Source organism: Tyto alba, unplaced genomic scaffold, assembly GCF_018691265.1.
Source record: "Tyto alba isolate M040663 unplaced genomic scaffold, T.alba_DEE_v4.0 Super-Scaffold_28, whole genome shotgun sequence".
Classification (NCBI taxonomy): domain Eukaryota; kingdom Metazoa; phylum Chordata; class Aves; order Strigiformes; family Tytonidae; genus Tyto; species Tyto alba.
The window spans coordinates 16,281,368-16,300,749 of NW_024881302.1; the positions used below are offsets into that span (position 1 = coordinate 16,281,368).

At 44.4% G+C, this 19,382-nt stretch overlaps 1 protein-coding gene across 3 annotated transcripts in view; it reads left to right on the forward strand.

Moving 5' to 3' along the window:
• GSG1L (GSG1 like) overlaps positions 1 to 9,629 on the forward strand; it is a 59,050-nt gene extending 49,421 nt beyond the window's left edge. For 2 of the 3 annotated variants that reach the window (XM_032983721.2, XM_032983722.2), the window contains 2 exons: positions 565 to 632; positions 1,195 to 1,321. In XM_032983721.2, coding sequence (XP_032839612.2) covers positions 565 to 632; positions 1,195 to 1,304 — 178 coding nt within the window. In that variant the 3' untranslated portion in view covers positions 1,305 to 1,321. Of the gene's footprint in view, positions 1 to 564; positions 633 to 1,194; positions 1,322 to 7,673; positions 8,280 to 8,793 lie in introns of those variants that run through there. The other variant, XR_004405805.2, reaches the window with a different exon arrangement.
• Positions 9,630 to 19,382: the final 9,753 nt, after the last annotated feature.

Below are 19,382 nucleotides of genomic sequence, written 5' to 3' on the forward strand. Positions count from 1 at the left end.
GCTGCTGTCTTACCATTCCTCCCATTTCCAGAGTCAGTATCTTTTCATGTGGACATCAGTAAGAATTTCCAATCTGACTATTCACCCTTCACTAGCACACAGGGATGAGTATAATGTTCTTCCTTGGATTTATTCTGTACTTTATTCTGCAACACAGGAAGGTTTATCTGCAGAGCTGTTCCTTCTGGAAAATTACACGGACTGGCACTTAAATGGTGTAGCACTAGCAACATACCCACTTCCAACACACATGTACTGTACAATGCTGTTAGTCCCCGATGCATAGATTCATCCTGAAGAGTGAAAGAGTGGGAGACGCAGCCCTGAGCCCCTCATTTCTATTCCCCATGGCCTCTTTACGTGAGCTTTCCCCCCAGAGGGGCAAAGCCAATGGAACCAAGTCCCTCCCGAGACCATTGCGATCTCCGTAATGGGCCTGGCTGGCTATAGATGGAGGAGCCCAGGTATGTTGTACTCTTATCGATTGTGACCCTTCCATTTCTGTGTATTTGGGAGAAGCCTTCATTTCTGTTAAAGGTGCTACTTCTATATTCTCTTTTCCAGGACTGAGGAGGAGAGGGCTGAGGCTGGGGACCTGAGGTTACAGTGCCTCCATAGCTGCTCCCCAAATAGTAAGTGACAATGGCTTGAATATGTCTGATACACAATGGATTGTACCATCCTCACACTGGCTCCTTGGGGTTAAGACTAATGTTTGGAGTAGGAAGCTATGGAAATAGAGGTTTACAACTTTCCCAGACAGCATTGCCCGTACAATAACCAACTAGCATATGAACAGTACAAAATTTTCCAGAATTCAATTTCGGATGTGCACATATCCTATAATTTTATGTTATCTCAAGAAGCTGTGACTTCATAGTAGTTTAAAAATATGCTCTAATTTACACCTGTATAACTTTCATTATCACTACCTTTTTTATCTAAATTTATCACCAATTCATGATGATGCATGCTATTGAATATAAAAATGATTGAAAGCAGCTGTGGTAGACAATAACATTAGTATAATTAATGCCATTTCTTGCATTTACTCAGAAAATTGCTATGCTTTTATTCAGCGTTTGCAAAAATTCTTACTTTAAGCCATGGAAATCAGTGGTTCAATGTATGGAGCAATACTGGAGCATGGCTCCCACACTGCTCTGAATATTATTCTTTTCCTTTATTCTCCAGGAAAGATGTGTGCAGTTTCATGCATCTATTTCCTTGCAAAGAAAGCAAGTGATTCTTCATTCAGCAGGAGGGAGACTTGGGAAAGTGATTTACTGACTCTGCGCTATTAAAATTTGGAAACCTCAAAGCACTTTGTTGCCTCTCTCTTGTTGAGATGCACATCCTGGCCACATCTTCATGGAAGCTTGGTGTCTATAACCCTAATAATTGAGGGTTCTGATCCTTCATCAGACCTGCTGGAACAGCTCTCCAGTCCCCTGTCACTGCAGGTGGTCTCCCCACAGGCATGCTAGTGCTAGCACTGCTCTCCAGCTTGGTTTGTCATCAGCTCACTTGGTAACTTCTGCTCCTTGAAAATGTCATGTCAGTTATGGACCTTTCCACAGGCAGATCTACATCCTTCATTTTCACAGGCCTGAAAATATCTATTAGTACAAAATTGATCTGGGTCATATTTCCCAAGAAAATTCCCTACCTGCCAAGCTACTGGCTAGTGACCAAACTTACTTATTATGTTATGAAGTCTGTCCAAAGGTCTTTGTTTCAAAGAACAAATAACAATTCTTGACATTAGGTGTTCCAAGGAATAGAAACAAGGCTCTATTGGTTCTGTGCCCAGTCCTGCCCCAGTACTTCAACTCAAAGGACACATATCTTACCTCCATAGGTGTACTAACAGTGCTGTAAAAGCAAACTTCAAACAAGAAGTCTGGTATCAGGTTAAACAACAATGGCCATTCTTCAATATGACATCAGTTTCAGCTTCACATCAGTTACCTACTGTAATGAAATCAGATCAATATTAATAAAGTGACATGAGTGGAGTTCTGCTCTCAGTTCACAGGTTACTTATGAATCCAACTTAAGCTTCGGAATCTTCATTATTCATGCTTATTGGGGAGGAAAAAACATTAGTTATTGCTGCTCAGGATGGCAGAAAGCCTCACAACCTTCAAAGGAATGTCTCCTTCCTGCAACAAGCCCCATCAAGCCATAACTGGCCTGTACCTGATCACAGGATTCTCCTTAACACTGTTTGTAGCTTCATGCGCTCCCATTCTTCTTTGTTGCATTACCCATGCAGCGGGTTCATGGCCAGCAGAGAATTGCTAATGGCAAGACAATGACCTGAGAAGTGCTTTGCTAAAGACAGAGCAGCCACAGAAGTTACACTGGCCCTTTGGTTGTCCAGGGGCCTGCTTGTATGACAGAAGAGGGCACATCACCTAGAACAGACCAAGTCCTCGCCATTGCTTGGACAACTCATCACCTGCCTTCCACTAGCAGAGTAAATGCCAGCAGATCATTTTCAGCTCTTTTTGAACTCTACACACAGAGGTGGTCCTATACCAGTAGCACACAAGGATGTATCATCAGATGTTACTCCTGCTGCTCACTTCAACCAGCACGTAATTCCCTGGAGGACTTGTCAGCTGCCCTCACTTAGAAATCCTCTGAGGCTGTTCTAATTTGAACCAAACAGCATATAAGGAATATTCACTCATCCTCCAGACATCATGCTTTTTTCTGTCCTTCCACAAAGACAAAAGAGGGCATCTGGTCTTTGTTGAGAGGCAACAGTTCCTCAAGCTCCTCTGTTGGTGAGACTAAGCTATCCATTTTGGGAAGTGGCCTTAAACTATACATTTCGTCAGAAGCTTGATTCCAGAGGAGTCTTGATTGGGACAATGCAATATTCAGTCTTGATAATTCTATATTAAACCATTTAATGTCCATCACTAAGCTATAATTTTCCTTTAACAGGGTTTAAACTTGCTTGAGCTGGGCTAAGAACAGCATCAGGGAGCTCTGGTTATAAATTGGCATCCTCTGATCCCACCAAGCTGCCTTCCTGTGCAAACATATGGCGTTGGCCCCTATATGTCTAATATCCCCAGTAATGTTTTGTTCATACCAAATTTAGCATTTCCACTGCAAAGCTCGAAACACTCTTAATAGTCTATTTTCTGACATTTTCTTACCTTGGAGGTCTCAACTTTTTCTTTCAGATGTGCAGGGCTTGGAGATCTCAGTGCACCAGCTGAGCACAGTTGCTACATAAAAACAACAGAAGGAGAAATTTCACATCAGGATTTTTTTTGTTGCTGCACAGTTATTTATTATCAAGAAATGCTCACTGTTATTAGGCTCCAGACAGCAACTGTACCTGATTTCAGACATCTGTATGCCCATGCCACTTCCACATTATCCTCCCATCTCCTCCTACCACTGGGCATACATATGATGAGCCCGCTGGTTAGATCAACGTGCCTGGGACCTACAGGGCAGATGGGAGAGGTATGGATGATATATGTAGAACAAGGGGTAAGAGAGAGGTGGGAGATATGTCACAAAGCACAAGGAGGGACAGGTATGGTGGCAAACCCAAAGATGAGACAGGTAGCTCAGAAGAGTCAAGAGCTGAGCAGGAAATGGCATATTCTTACTGTCTGTGGCTAAAAGCCTGGGCTGTTATTTGAGGCAGATAAACCCTGGGTCCAGGATACCAGCTTTTCTCATAGAAAACTGAAAGACTATTCAAAATTAATTCAGCATTAAAAAAGTATAATATAGTCACTGTTTTGGAAGTGTGGGAATTTTAGGAGGGTCACCTGACAAAGAGGAGGCCTTGAAAAAACCAATTTTATTCTCATATCATCACCCTGCAGGCATTTCCCCTGGGTCCATCCCACAGCTCTTCTGCCATCCTCCCACCCCTGGCTGTCTACAGTAAGATTTATGCAACCAGCCCCTCAGTGCTTCACTGTAAAGCATGGTGTCATTTTTTTCTATTCAAACAAGATCATCAGAAGAACTCTAGATTTAACACATGGTGGAAATGATTCATAAAAAAAGAATATCCACTGTTTTCTCTTGGTTGCAAGTGCCACAGAAGGGAAGTGGTACTGGATTTGCAGGCAACTTTCAAATGTCTCCATATTCAGTGCTAGAAAGAGTCTATTGCACAAACTCAGCTGGAGAGGGCAAGGCACAGACGGCAGACAAGGTCACTCTGACAACGGGGAACATGCTTTATATGCTGAGCAGCACAGGGCTGGAAGAAGGCAGACAACAAGGGCTTGACGCATTTGAAGTGTCGCTCAAAGTTGAGTCAAGGTTTCTCCTTGTGGAGATACCTGACAGCTGCAATCACCTTCTTATTTCATGTCAGCATTGATTTCAACTCCAGGTCTTGCAATTCTTCCCGTAATTTATTCAGTTCATAGTGATTCACTACATAAAACAGGTGGAAAAAAAATCCGCTCTGATAAAGCACCATGGTTACAGATCTAAGATCCAGACTTGCTATACTGAAAGCCATGGGAATTGCATTCCTGTCTTCAGGCAAACCCTTGCCCACTAGGAAACTCCAGAGTTATAGGTCTCCGTTCTGTCCTCATTTGCCTCTGTTAAAATCCAGGCTGACATTTTACTTTAACAAGCTTCAGATTGCTTCTTAAGCAGCCAGCGCCTCTGCTTCTGAGATAAGCATGCTGATAAAAGTAAATTCAGTCCTCTGTTTAACACTGCAGCCAGTGAAAATTAAAGGATGGAAAAGGAAAGCAAAATAAAATGATAGTTTATAATACTTCTTTTGTTTCCTCCAGTGCACAGGTGAATTTGAAACGTTTCTTATATAAATTTCAGTGAGATTAGTTATGAAACTTGTTCTCTGTCAGTCTTTTAAATTGCATCTTTCAATAAATGCTCCATCTCCTACAGCTAATCCTGGATTTATGCAAAATAAATAAATAGATAAATAAAACCACAGAAAAGCCAACCCCGTCCAACACTGCTAAAGACATGAAATGAAGCATTTCAGATTGTATATGTAACAAAATATCCTTTCAGTTACTGTGCAAATTACATTTTCCCCCCAGAATGTAGGTAGGGATTCTTGCTCACTTAATGTGCAGCTAGTTTTACGTAAGATATTTGAGGACAAATACATATATTTTTAATAAAAAAGTTGCAACATGCATTTTTATTTTAGTTGCCTTAAAATGTGGCTTGCTCTTGTCCGAGTAAGTTTCCTATGCTTTGCTATAGCAAAAAGTATTTCCTGAATGTGGGGTTTTGTAGTGAAGATTAAGGCATGCCTGACATTCAGCTCTGACTTAAATAACCGGTAATTTTGTGTTCTCTGTGCCAGAAGATCACACTTCTCCACTCCCGCTCTTGGTCCCAGAGCAGCCCATGAACCAGCAGGCAGGTCACTCCCCACCTGCCCCCCCAGGGCATGGGGATGCTCGCCTTCGCCCAGAAGCTCTGGCTCTAAATCCACACAAGTTTACCAGGTTTCTGAGTCTCTCTGGCGAGAAATGAACCACCAGTTTCACCTGTGCCAAGTTCCAACTTTCTGAACACCTCCGCAGCATGACCACACATGCTGCAAGCCATCATTCCTTCCTTCCTAGAGAGACTGAGAAACAGCAAGTCTGTTTACAAAGGTCACAGAACAAAGATGCCAAGCGCCAGGCTACCCTCACTCCCACAGCCCACTCTTCCAAAGGTCTGAGCTACTGACTCTGACTTACACAAAGAGGGGGGTAGCAATCCATCTGAGCCAGAGGGCTGCAAGTAACACTGGTTTTCCTTTAAAAACCTTTTTCTTTATGAGGGACTCTCCTGCAACAGGCACTATAACATCAGAATGGGAAGGGACAGCCCAGAGGCTCCAGTGGTAGGGAAGGATGGTGAGATGGGACTCAGAGCAGAGAAAAGTGAAAGGAGGAAAGGAAACTGTGGGGGGAAATAAGTTATTTTCATAATTAGGCAGAATCACTGAATCAAAGACTAACACGGTGGACAGGGCCTCCAGAGGTCTCTATTCCAGTCCCTTGCTCACAGCACGTCCATTAGACCAGGCTGGATCAGGCTCTTTAGTTCCTTGCCCAGTTGAGTTCTGAATACCTGCACGGATGGAGATCCCAATACCTCTCTTGGCCTCTGTCCCAGTGTTTGAACACCCTCGGGGTGGAAAAGTTTTTCCTTATGTCTAGTTGGCAATTCTTGTCTTCCATCCCTGTTCAGCCAGTTTATGAAAGCAAGGCACTTCTGGGGAAGTGCGTCCCTCTGGCGTGTGCGTCTTTGCTTTCTCTCCTGCCTTTTATATAACTCATTTTAAACTCCGTTTTTATGCACTAGCTCTGTTACTGTCTGCTTTTCCAATTATAAAAACTCTAGATTTGATTTAAACCTGATAATTATGCCGTGATTTAGCAAAGGCCTTAATTAACCCTATTGAAGCCCAATAAGCGTGAGGCATGCTCTTTAGAAGCTCAGTTGCATCCAACACTGAGAAACGTGCAGGGAAGTGGTGAAGTGAGTATGTAGCTAATTCAAGCCACCAGTACTAACAGGACAGGACTTCATGCACTAGACCATCCAGACCAGGATTTTCTGCTGTCTTCCACAAGAGAAATATGAATATACCAGATGCACAAGAAGACTCAGTTGGTCACTGATATTACTACAAAAGTCTGTCATGTCCTTTGGCTGTTAGAAATCCTGAATCATGATCTGCACAGTGGGTATGTTTGTGTTCCTCTTCTATGTCAGGGCATTTCTAGCTGCATTTGCTATCCATCAGAACAATTCCAGTCTGCAGGAGTACATCTTCCTCTCTTGCCATCAGTCTTGCCAAACTAAGTAAAATTTAGCCATAGAAAAAAAAAAAAAAAAATTAGGATCTCCCCTGCCTGGCAACAACCAGGAGAAAAGTGGAGGAAACAATATTCAGGAGGGGTAGTCTGACATCCCATGCAAATGGAATTTCTAAGCCACCTCAAACTGCTGGTCAGACCTCTACACAGTCTACAGCTTAGAGGGGGAAAGAAAAGTCCTTACCACACCGACTTGTATAAAAGAAATGTCCTATAATGTCACCACAGGAACAATGATGTCATTCTGTGCTGCCCTTCTGGTTTTATCTTGCCTGTTTATTCATCTCCTAATTCAGTGGGTAACCATGCAGAGCTACCAGGAGACTAAAGCATGTGGGCCCAAGGTGAAGGCAGGTCTTCACACTTTGGAGGGATGGTCAAGGGCAGGTGCTGTGACAACCTGCAAGCCAGGTTTTATCCTTTTGTGTCCTTACTGGAATTTGTCACAGTCAATATGCCAGCATCCTTCTTCCCTTCTTGTCCTTCCTCAGCACCAAATCCTTGGTTCTCGCAGGGCTGTATGATTCCTGGGAGGGGGAACACTGATGTGCCAGCTATTATCACACTGATGATAGCTGACAAATGCTTAGCTGGCACCATGGAGGAACTGGTCCTGAGTTTATGCGCTTTATTCTCAAACACTTTGTTCTTTGCCATGAGAAGCAGAGGGTTTTATACAGACAAAGCAAATCAGCCTATGGGGAAATGCAGTTATGGGAGACAGGCTTAAAATTTTCCCAAAATAGTCCTACAATTGTCTTATGAGCCTTTAGCCCAGTCCAGAGGAAAAAGTGTGTGTTTGTCTTTCTTTAGGGCTTCACAACACCCAGCTCTAAATGTCACTAGCACGCAGAGGAACAGGAGTGACCATAATGCTCAGAAAATACCCCCATTTGCTACTTCAAGCTCTTCCAGCAACACATCAAGCAGCTCTTCACTTTCATCAGAACCGACCAGCCAGATCTCCATGGTTCAGGATCAAACCCTGCTGGACATTGCCTCCATCGCTAGATTGGCCCCAGGAGAATCACCAAACCCTCAACCATTTGAGCAAAGAGTTAAAAAATTAGCAATATTGTGTTCCAGCCCACTCGGAGCAAGGACTATTCCAGCATCTTGCCCATCCAGCCCCAGGCTCAGTCTAACACCCAGCTCAGCCAAGCCACAGCAATACTCTGACTCCTCTGCAGTCAGTCCAGGGATCAATGCAACTTCCTTCTATACCTTTTGTCCTCACACAGCACAAAACGTACAAGCTTCAGCATCAGATCACACACTGCCCCCAACCAGGAAAAGCACAAGGCCTCCAGCAACAATGACTCCTGAAGATAGTTCCCAGTCTCCTGGCTATTCTAAAACTGGATTAAAGAATACAGGAAAGGGTTTTGAATCAGATCTGGAAGATCCTGATCATGAAAGGTATGTATCCAGACCATACACATGTTTAAGTCCTCGAATGACTCAACGTGATATAGGGTCATTAAGAGCCTCTCATAAAAAAAATTAAATCTCTTTTATAATTTAGATGTTCCCAGTGTTTGTTTTCCAGTAACTACCCTGTGCTCCCACTAAACCCTTATCCAAGAAGCAAAATACCATATTTTCTGTACATTCATTTAGCTCTCCAGACCTGATTACAGACCATCCCTGGGCCAGGCTGTTCACCTCAGCTCCTCCAACAGGGCACAGTTTTAAGGTGCCTCATTTCCTTCCAAACGAGAAAGCACATCTCTCCCTATACTAGCAGAGAGAAACTCTGCTATTACCGTGAATCCTGACAGATAAGAGCAGGGGATGGTATTCAGTGACGTGGCTGGTACCTCCCTTCCCAAACCTCAGGATCTTTGTGGTCCAACTCCAGGCAAGCTGGGTTGATTTCACTCCTCTGAACCTCTGAACTCCACACTGTGTCTGCCACTTCTTTCCTTGGCAGGAGATTTGTAACCACGAAGGAATTCCAAGCCATGGAGAAAGAACTAGAAGATGTAAAAGAAGAACTGAAATGCCTGAAGTGGAAAGTGAGACACATTGGTGAGACTGTGCAGCCCCTGGCCGAAGACAGCAAGCATTACAACGGGTATACCCTGATGGAGCTCAAGGCAATGGTGCAGTTTGAAGATGACCCTTAAAAGGCTGCACACAAGATCCTAACTGCGCTCTTCAGCGATGTCTACTTGCTACAGCACTCAGTCACTGAACAGGCCTACAACTCCCAATCTCTGCCCAAGCCCAAAATAGACCCAGAGCTGTACATGGTGTACTGTGACATTTTAAAAAGCATATTCCCTGGAATTAGCGGCCAGACCTTGAGGGAACAGACACAACACGTGCAGAAAAGCACCCAGAAAGAAGTGAAATAACACCAGAGCCCACAGGATATTCTGTGAAGTGAGAAGTCTCCAGTGATTTTAGAGGACTGAACTCTGGTAGGTACCGTTGGTTGAGTCTATCCCTTTTAGGTATGAATCATCTGTAAAGATATTGGTGAGCTCTGAGCCCTTCGTGCCCCTTGCCCAATGAGACAGGGTGGGAAGGCATTCTGTATCCTTCCCACATTTTAGAAAAAAGTTGCCCCCTTAGTGTCTCTTTCAATATACAGATGTTTCCTTGTTTCCAGCAACTATAAATGGTGACGAATAATCCAGAGAAGGCATTGTGTGACCAAGCAAGGGCCTTCTCCCAACCCCAAACACACCAACCAACCAGCATCTGGGTAGTTTCTATTTTCTAGAGTATATCATTCATTAAATGACATTACTTGTTAGAAAACTGTGCCTGTTCTTTCCTTTTTGTTTTTTGCCTAAAATTGCTTTGCACATCAATCGTAACTAGAACACACACTGGGATGAGACCTGGGCAGGCAGCAAACCACCTTCCTCTGCTCATCTGCACCCTGGGTTACCTGGGAGGAAAGCCAGGGCACGGAGCAGGTCACAACGCAGCTGCTGCGCACCCAAGCTGGTCTCCGTGCCAGGTAACTGGGGGCCGGGGCATCAGAGAGTGCGACGTGCCCCTAAATCCCCAACCCACCAGTGAAACAGGTAAAGGCCTGTGACCCGCCTCTCCCCCAACCTCCGACGACTGAGCTGCCAGACTGGCTCACACGCCTTACCAGCCGTGCCGTGCCCTCCCGTGACCGCGAGGCTCAGCGGGCGGCCCCACGAGGCGACCGCTGCCGCCGGGCCTGCCCCGAGGGAAGGAGGCGGCTGGTCAGGGAGGGAACAGAGGAAAACGGCCCTGGAGCTCCTTCCTCCCCGTCTGGGACCCAGCGAAGAGCGGTGGGTGAACAACAGCTTGTCCATCAGGTTCTGCTCACAGGGCTGGCCTTGTAGCCCGCTTTGTAAAGATCTGGTGAGGGTGGAGTGGTGGAGGGATGTCCTTGTGCCATTTTGCTCGGTACCAGTGGAATATACTACTTCCCTAATTCACCCACCCCCTTTCACAGCGTCACTGACACTTGGAAACAGTCACTTCCCTGGCCTCAATGTGACAAATACATCAAAAGAACATGTCCAGCCTGCACACCGCTGCTGCTCCCTGTCACGCCACTGAAGATGGCAAGATGAGCAAAAGGTAACCTGTGAGTTCAGCCTAACTTTCCCTCTGCTGGGATATAATCCCCTTCTTAAAATTTTTCCAAAACCAACAGGAATGAGGAGGAGGAAAAAAAATACAATGACAAAAAAAAAAAGGCAGGTCATTCCTCATGTCACCACCGCTTTGGAGATGGGAGGGGGAAGTACACTCCAAGGACACACTCCGTATCTTCTGGACTCTTCTGCATAACGACATTCTGATGTTTCTATGAGAGATCCTGACTCTTTCAGCATGATGCATCTATACTGTTCTCTGCTGGGCTTACAAATACATTTTTTTAAGCTCCTTGTTATTAACAATTTATTTTCCTTACAAGCCGATGTGCAGACGCAGGCACAGCACTTTGCCCACGTAGCCGCTCTGTACCACGCTACAGCCAAGAGCTGCAGCCGCACCCGGCAGATTACCAGGCAGCCAGGGGAGCACACGGCTGAGCTCAGAGCGAGCCCCCGGCCCCCGGCAGCACCAAAGCCAGGGGCTGGGGAAAGGACGTGTCCCCATGCACAGCCAGCTCCCCTCGGCGGCGGCACGGGGGCGGATGGAGATGCAGCATCCCCTCAGAGCAAAGCCGAGCACCGCGGCGGATTATGACAAATGGTCTGGAAGGCTCTGTGCACCGTAGAGGGGATGTTTGTGTCCCATACAAGCACCCCTTCCTGCAAGCATTTATGTTCTGCTTTTATGGCTTTTTTGTAGGAAAATGTGTCCCTTTGGTTCAGATGGGTGGGAATAAGCTGGCCCTCCTCTCACAGAACTCACGTAGGTACTGCTCCAGACTTGCTTTTCCATGAGAGACCAGAGCCCCATTCTCTCTCAGAGGTCTTTCTTCAGAGCTTTCCATAATCTCCAGTGGACACAGAGCTGAGAAAAACGCAATGTAGGTACGAGCAATATCAGTCTTCATATGTCGTATTGCCTGCCCTTTTTGTCTGTAAAATCTTAATTCAGTTGCTCCTATAAGAACAGGCGCTGTGGTTTCTTGTGTTCATGACGCCAGACAATAGGCTCAGGTCTCTTTTAGCCTTGTTCTCCCCATGCCTACTAGTAACAAGGTCCAGTACAGGTTTATGAATTATTTTTATTAGCCTTGCATCACCAAGGCCGGCTCTGTCAGATGTTGTCAGTTCTGGGTCCCTGTCAGGCTTCAGTGTCCTCTTCCTTCTGGATCATTTGTGGTATGAATCACTTCTGCCCATCTGAGAGACGTACAGTAGGTCTTTTACACTGAGAGGCATGGCTTTTAGCTATTCCAGTGGAGCTTCCAGGTTATTTGCATCCAACTAGAGTTGGCCAATCTTGCCAGACCTTCCGTAACTACTATTTGGTATCTGCAACTTCTGAGGCCTCCAGTCTGTCCTCAGTGCCTTGCCTGCTGCAGCGGCCCCACTGATCAGCTGCAGGGAACCCCACTGATCAGCAACAGGGCATACCCTCTACATTTGTCCTTTATAGACTTGTTGCTTTCTTTTTTGCCTCTTCTGCAGTTGTACCTTGACAGCAGCTCTGTCTCTGTGAAGATGGTTTGTTCTTCAGTTACTACACTATCTGCACCTTTGTGACCACCTCCAGTACTTGAGTTACCTTCCCTGACTTTTCTACAGGGAGAAAAATCCACAAATTTTCTACTAATTTTCCTGAGTGCTTCCTGCTGTTTGTATCCCTGTGCCTTACCAAGTCCTTTCACCCTTTTCAAGCCTTAGCCTTCCTTACCTAGGTTTGCTGGGGAGAGAAACACAGCTGTCTTCCCACAATTCTGAAGAGCTTTTCTGTGTTGAGTCTATTTTTTCCACAGTCACCCACTCCTAACACAACAGCAGGGTGAGGGCTGAACGCCCACACCTGCAGAAAGAGCCCTTCTCCTTGGGGGGTAACAAAACTGAGTCAGCGTAACAGAAGTAAGACAGCAGATCTTAAATACATGGACCTGAAAGTAATTTTTTTGCTTTCACTGGTAGCATCCTGCACTTGCCAGAAATGTGTCCTGTTACATGCGTGCTCTGTCTTAAGACTTTACGTCTTGATGCCTGGTATTCAGACAGAAAGGCAATTACACAGTTCTATTATTCTGACAGTTAAAAAGATTCAGTCATTGTTCTTCTTGGACAATCCCTACTGATTTGGACTGTGTGTGCATTGCTCCTTAGCCTAAATAAGCCTTCTCTCCAAAATGTTATCACCTTCACTTCTATAGAGACAGACAGAGAAGGCAATCAAGACACACAGTGAAAAATTAGTCTATAAATCCATGTTGCATTCTATCTATTCTCCACTAAACTATAACTATGTTTTTCCTTGAACACATACTTTCAAATCTGAAGACCCAATACTGGACCAAATTATTTTTTTCTTTCTTAACTACAGGCATTACATTTGCTGTTCTCCAGTCATATCCAGACCCAGAGATTCATTAGTATCACACTTAATCAAGTAACATGTACTGTCTGTTATATATTCATCCTGCACGTAACCTGAGGACCTAAGAGCCATGGCACAGGTTGTCTTCCCCTGTGTCATCTCTAGGAGCAGATGTTTAGTCAGAAGTCTAAGGACATGAATACTTTTTCCATCCCCAGGCGATTTGTAGTTTGTACTGATTAACTGCGTTGAATAAGTAACCTATTAATATTCACCATGCTGTGGCTTGGTAGGCTTCAGTTGGCAGAACAGATCCTACAGCAGATAAGTTATGTTAAACAGACGGTCCTGATCCATACTGGTCATAGAATCACAGAATAATTTAGGCTGGAAAGAGCCTCTGGAGGTCAACTGTCTCAACCTCTCTGATCAGACAGTAATTTAATAGGAGAAAATGAATAATAAAATCTTTGCTGCAAAAACTAAACCACTGCAATACAACAAACATCTGACAAGCACCTAAAAAAAAAAAAAAAAAAAAAAAGAGAGAGAAGCCATACAAACAACCTGCATTGGAAACACTTGCAGATCAGATCCACCATAGGAAAATCTGAGGAGTCATCTTCTCCCAGAAGCAGTGTGCTGGGAGATCATCTAGACAGGAGAGCTCTCCACAGGCTAATCAACCTGTAGAAACTTAATTTACATCTGCATCACTGGATAAATAAGATAAATGGCAAAGTTTCTGTGACACTGTTTTGGAGGGCCCTTTACTAGGGTTAGACCTACATGCATTGACAATTCATTTTTCAGACTTCTCATTAATACCTCTAATGCATAATTGCAGTCAAAATCAGCCACTGAATCATACATTTTATGACATCATGCTTACCTCTTCATACTGTTAATAATAATATCCCTGCATAATGTGAATGCTTTCTGCACCAGCCCTTCTGGTTTATGACTTAAAATATAGCAGAACTAGTTGTAGGCAACTGTCAACATCTTTACATTAATTATCGGCATCATCTGTACTGAAATCTGAGTCACAAGTGTTTGGGCGGTACCATCAACTTCCATTAATACTTTCTCCATTCTTCCTACTTGAATGCCTGCTTCTCATGATGTGTTCTCTGTACATTTATATGCCTAGATCCTCTTGCACACTCTAATTCAACTTGACTTTAGTAATTTCCACATTAAATTTGCAGTCTTTGTTTCCCAAGGTGAAACTGCCTCTGGAGACCCTTTTCCGTTTCTTATATCCAGATGCTTCTAGAGATGTTACTTTTCCACCATGAGCTGGAGCCCTCCCCTACAGACCTCTCCTCCCCTTGGAGTCTGTCAGACAAACAAGTCTCCAACAAGTCGTTTCCCGACCCTTATTCTCAAACCACAAGCAGATGACCAGGGTGCAGATCTCCCTAGGGCCTTAATGCTACTCCCCCAGGAAAAAGAGTGACACTGGGGGATCCCAAAGAACTGGAGATAGAATACACAAGGACAGAACATGCACTGATCTACCCAAGTACTGTACTGAGAAATGCAGATCTTAGCCTCTTGCAGATGTATTTTGAAGACTACGTTTTCTCAATGCCCCAGAGAAAGTGATTAAAATACCTATCAGTGTCTTTCTGGGTCAGTGGGTTTTGATCAGATCTCCCATTTTGTGTTAATATTCACATATATTAGCATATGTTACCATTCCAGAGAGATGAATAATAGGAGCTATTTCATTTCTCTGACAATATTAAACATAATGAAAAGTCTTACTATCATCCCACATCCTTCTCCATGAACTCTGGCTACAGACAGATCTCTTGTTGGTAATGGAAATGTCAGTTTGATTCATCTGTTCACCAACTAGTCCTTACCAAACAATTTCCAGTATATAGCAAGCCATTCAAAACCATTCCTTTGGAAACAAGCCAGAACCAACATTCATTGTAGATTAGTTTTTACCACTGTTTAGGCTTACACCATTTCAGGTAGCTTTGCTAGTTACTTTATTTTTAGCAGCACCTCCAGCAGACTGGGAAAGAGGCAGATTGTAAAACTTCCGCTAATCTGTAAATCTGAAATTATAGTGGGAGAGTAAATTTATTATTATATAGCTAGATGACGACAGCAGAGATGACCTTTCTGCAATGCCAGAAGCCTTATCCACACTGATCTAGGCCTTTAATCAGTGGGGGAAGGTGTAGATTATTCTGTGTCAAAGGAAAAACTTTTTCCCTATTAAGACAGTCAACTATTAAAACAGATTGCCCAGAGAGGCTGTGCACCCTCCATCCCTTGAGGTTTTCCAGGCCAAACTGAATGAAGCCCTGTGTAACCTGGTCTGACTTTGGTAAGGGAAAAAAAAAAAAAAAAAAAAGGTGTGTAATTGCAGAAAGCAGCCAGGAAAATCTTTGATGAATGGGAGCCGAGAGCCATGAATAACAGGCAGGAACAGCACCATCAGTGTTTTACACTTGCTGAGGCACACTTGTAAGCAAGCGGAGCTGACAGTCAGCAGTGTCTCAGCTCAGTTCGCTGTGCTGGCTGACTCATTTTCCTGCCAACCACTCTGTACACTCAGTAAAGCTGCTGTGCCGGTGCTGCCTCAGTCCTTGCCCTTTTTGATGAAAGATGAAAGCTCTCTCTTACTCAAGATGAAAGCTCTTTCCCCAGCTTGTTACAGACAGAAATGTCTATTCTGGCAGCTACCTCCTGCTGCCATCAGGCAGGAGAGAAATCTTAGTGAAAAAGATAAGACGGCTCAACTGGTCCCAGTTCATTATCTTTACCACAGGGACCATCTCTTCTCCCAGGTACAATGCTCCCTTTGGGTGAAGAGTCATTTCCCTGAGAAACTTTCACAGCCATAGCAGACTCTTCTGTATTCCCTACCCCAACACCTACCACGCTTGCTTTCCATCTGAGCCTCTGACCAACATCTGCTGCAGCTTCAGCTGTACTGACTGGGATACAGTTTGGGGATCAGTTCAGTCTGTAACACTCAGCTGGGCTCGCGCTCTCAGGAGGCAGGAGCTGAGCACCAGGCTTCTCCCAGCCCTTAAAATGGCTCTGAGGTGCAGTGTCCAGATCTAAAACTTCTCTTCAGTGCTGCACCTACCCCCTGCTTCCTCCAGGGCCAGAAGACTTTCAGATATCAACAGCCGCCTTTGCTGAGAAGATGGAGAATTGGCTATTTCTAAGTTCCTTTATGTTCCTCTATGTTCCTCTGACATTCACCTCCACATGCTGAGCCCAGCATGATGAACTTTCGAAGATCACTGAGAAGCTCCTTTGCCAGTTAGGTCCAGATACAATAAGGAACACAAGCAACTGACCTCTGAAACAACAGATCACATATGAGTAAAAGGAAAGAGTTAAGCACAAGTTAATTGTATCTGTCTGATATATCTCCTTAGGTTTACGGTTCCACAAAATACCCATCCTCTTGGGAAAACTGCACAAAATCTGTGCATGCTGACATTTTTGGAAGTCCCATGAGCAATAGAGCAGAGACACACACTAAGGATTTGTGAGTCAAGTTGATCTTAGTCACACCGAAGAGACCTCAAGCGAGTTGAAAGCTAAAGGCAGGATTTCACTGTGGTCTCACTGTATAATTGGGACCTTCCAAAAATAAACAGCACACACTTGGGGAAGGCTGCTAGCAGATCATGAGGTGGTGGTTTTCCTCTCCTAATTAGAGACAAAGCAGTGACCTATGGGTGAAGGTCTATGCAGTGTTGGAAGCAATAGCCCAGGCTAGGAAACACCTACCCTGCTGATCACTGGGATGGTCAGTCCTCTCCTTCAACCAGGAGGTGAGAAAGAGAACACTAGAGAGTCATCAGGCAGAAGGTCTGTAGCCTTGTTTTCCCCTTTTCCAGTAATTTCTAGGTCAGTACGAAAGAAGTCACAAATTGCAAATGTTTCCTTTCATGCCTAGATCTCAACACTGCAGCATTTCACAGGGTCCTGAGCCAGGATGACTGGAGCTGATGCTATTAGACAAGGGTGGAAAATTGATCTCTTCCTAGCAAGATTTAGAGGCCAGTCGGACAGGAAATTACTCCAGCTGGGCACTCTGTCCCCATCTCTCAGCTCTTCCTGCAGCTAGGAGATTCACTCTGTAATTGCTTTCTTAGTCCACATTTTATCCTCAGCTGACAGAATTCCATTAGGGTGATACAAGCTGCGTGATAAAGGGATGTTTGTGTCTCACATGGGCTGTAAGTCATTTCTCAGCAAACAAGCAAATAGTCACAGAAATGGGCAAAGAGACCACTGAGCCAGGAACCCTCCTTCTTGTGCTCTGAATACCAGGACCTCAGCACTCAAATGGAAGCAAACATTCCTCCAGTACATTATACTCCTCCCTGCTTCCCTCTCTGCTCTTTAGAGGAGACATGTCAGTGTACATCTCCAAAATGAACATTTATCTCTGCAGCATTTTTGAATGGACAGGAATCAAGCAGGCAGACATGCAGCACTGACACCCCTAGAGATGAGAGCCCCATGCAGACAGAAGCCACTGTGCTGGGATCACAGGGGCTGGTGGCACCACAGGTCACAGATAGCAAGTGGCCTACGTATGAGAAACTAAGTGAAATGAAACCAGTGTCGTAATACATCTGAGCACATACATCTGAAGAGCAAAACAGGTTGGTCACACCTGCAAAACGAAGAACGATTCCAAACAAAACCTTCAGGACTGTTTTGGAAGACAAAAGGAGAGACCTTCTAAGCATAACGATGCAGCTGAAAGATAGACATGATGAAGAAAGCTAAAAGGGAATACAGGAATGTGCATCAAATGCTGCAGTGTGCATAGTTACAGTATCTATAGTACTGGTGAAGCCATTACGAGGCAGTGTGTTCCAGAGTTTGTATTTTTTGAAGAATTTTGGAAGAGATTTGGCTACTTCAGTGACTCTTATCAGAAGAGCCGCTCCTATTAGAGCTCAGCCTCCTGGACCAGCAGCCCCAGAACATGGAGGCCAGACTAAGGCATCCCTGCACAACAGTCTGCTCACACCAGTGCTTGTTTGGGCTCCAATCGCTTACTATATTCCCCAGGCCAGTACAGATGTACATCCAACAGTGAGCATTGCAGAGGCAGACAGGAGAAGGGAATGGGAAATGCTTCTGTCTTACAGAGTAAAAACCACTGACTCAATTAAAGGGAAAGTAGACTTCATCCCCTGCATGAGCCAGAATTCAGATGTCAATACAGCACTTCATGTTTGCTCTTACCTGAGTCAGGCTGAGAAGGGAGCTTTTCCTGGTAACATAAAGAGAATTTAAGATTCAGCATTCAACCTCCCTTACCCACTGGTCTCTCCCTTGCCCATTGCTCTCATCCTCACATCATCACTGGCAGTGAGTCCTATCGCTGGTCGTTTCAGTGTGTTACCTGGTGTACAAGACCTCTGTTCAATCTCACAACATCCAGTCACTCACTGGCGCTGTCAGGCTCTTGCAGATGTTACCAGTCTGGCATACATCCCTGAAATGACAGGACTGAACACCCCTATGGGGGATGACCAACACACCAGGAACATGGTGAAAGCCCAGCAGGACCAGGAAATCTTATAGAAAACAGTATTACCTAAGCAGGATGCTGTGGTGTAATTTTATGCCCAGGTCTAGCCTAAGCCATGAGAATGGCTCAGTTTAATTTAGCTGCCGTATGTAGCTCCTCATGTAGCTCTTCTGGGTTAATCCTCCAAAATGAGGATGTGTGTCCTGACTCAGTAATACACAAGCTTCCACGTTTCCTGTGCTGCCTTGTACACTGCCTGCATCACTGCTTGCTCCGCTGTCCACAGACAGGTGCTTCTCACTACTGTTTAAATTCTATACAAAAAAAGCAGAAATTGAAAACAGAAGTTGCAGGCCTTCCCAGGCATCCTGGTTTTCAGATTACACAGATAAAAATACCTTTTTAAAGATCAAAAGGTAGGCAGCATGACATGTACTTCCTCACAGATTATTGCTTTGTCCTCTGCCCTTCTCAGTGTCATTGTGAGACAAACAAACTAATTTCTGTTATCTTGATCCAATTCCTTCAAAGCAAGTCACTACAGGTAAAGGTGAGCAACTATCACAGAAAGGTTTTTGAGTGGCCCAGAGACTGGAACTGGGTGAAAGTTTAATAATTGACATCAAAGGCTTCAGCAAGAATTCATAGTAATCCCTCCTTTTCCTTTGTCGTGCTTTTGACAATGTCGAATGATGTTACTGCACACATTCTTGCTGAATTACTCTTGCTGAAACTGTGCCTGACATTGACTGAAGTGCTCCATGGGGATTTTCTTGATTACATGTTTACTCTTCCTCTTTTCCCTCCTGTAAATGCTAGTCTGACATGAGTGTACTTGTGACTAGTTAGTTAAAAAAAGGTGAAAAATGGAATAAAGTTGTTTTTTTTTTTCAACCCTGATTCACTGTGGAAATGAGTCGAGTATCTATGTTTGAGTATACAGGGCTGACTAGGACACTTAATTATCTCTGGTTATATAAAGGGTCATGACTTCTCATCTCCAATTAGAAGGGCAAACACTGACTTATCCT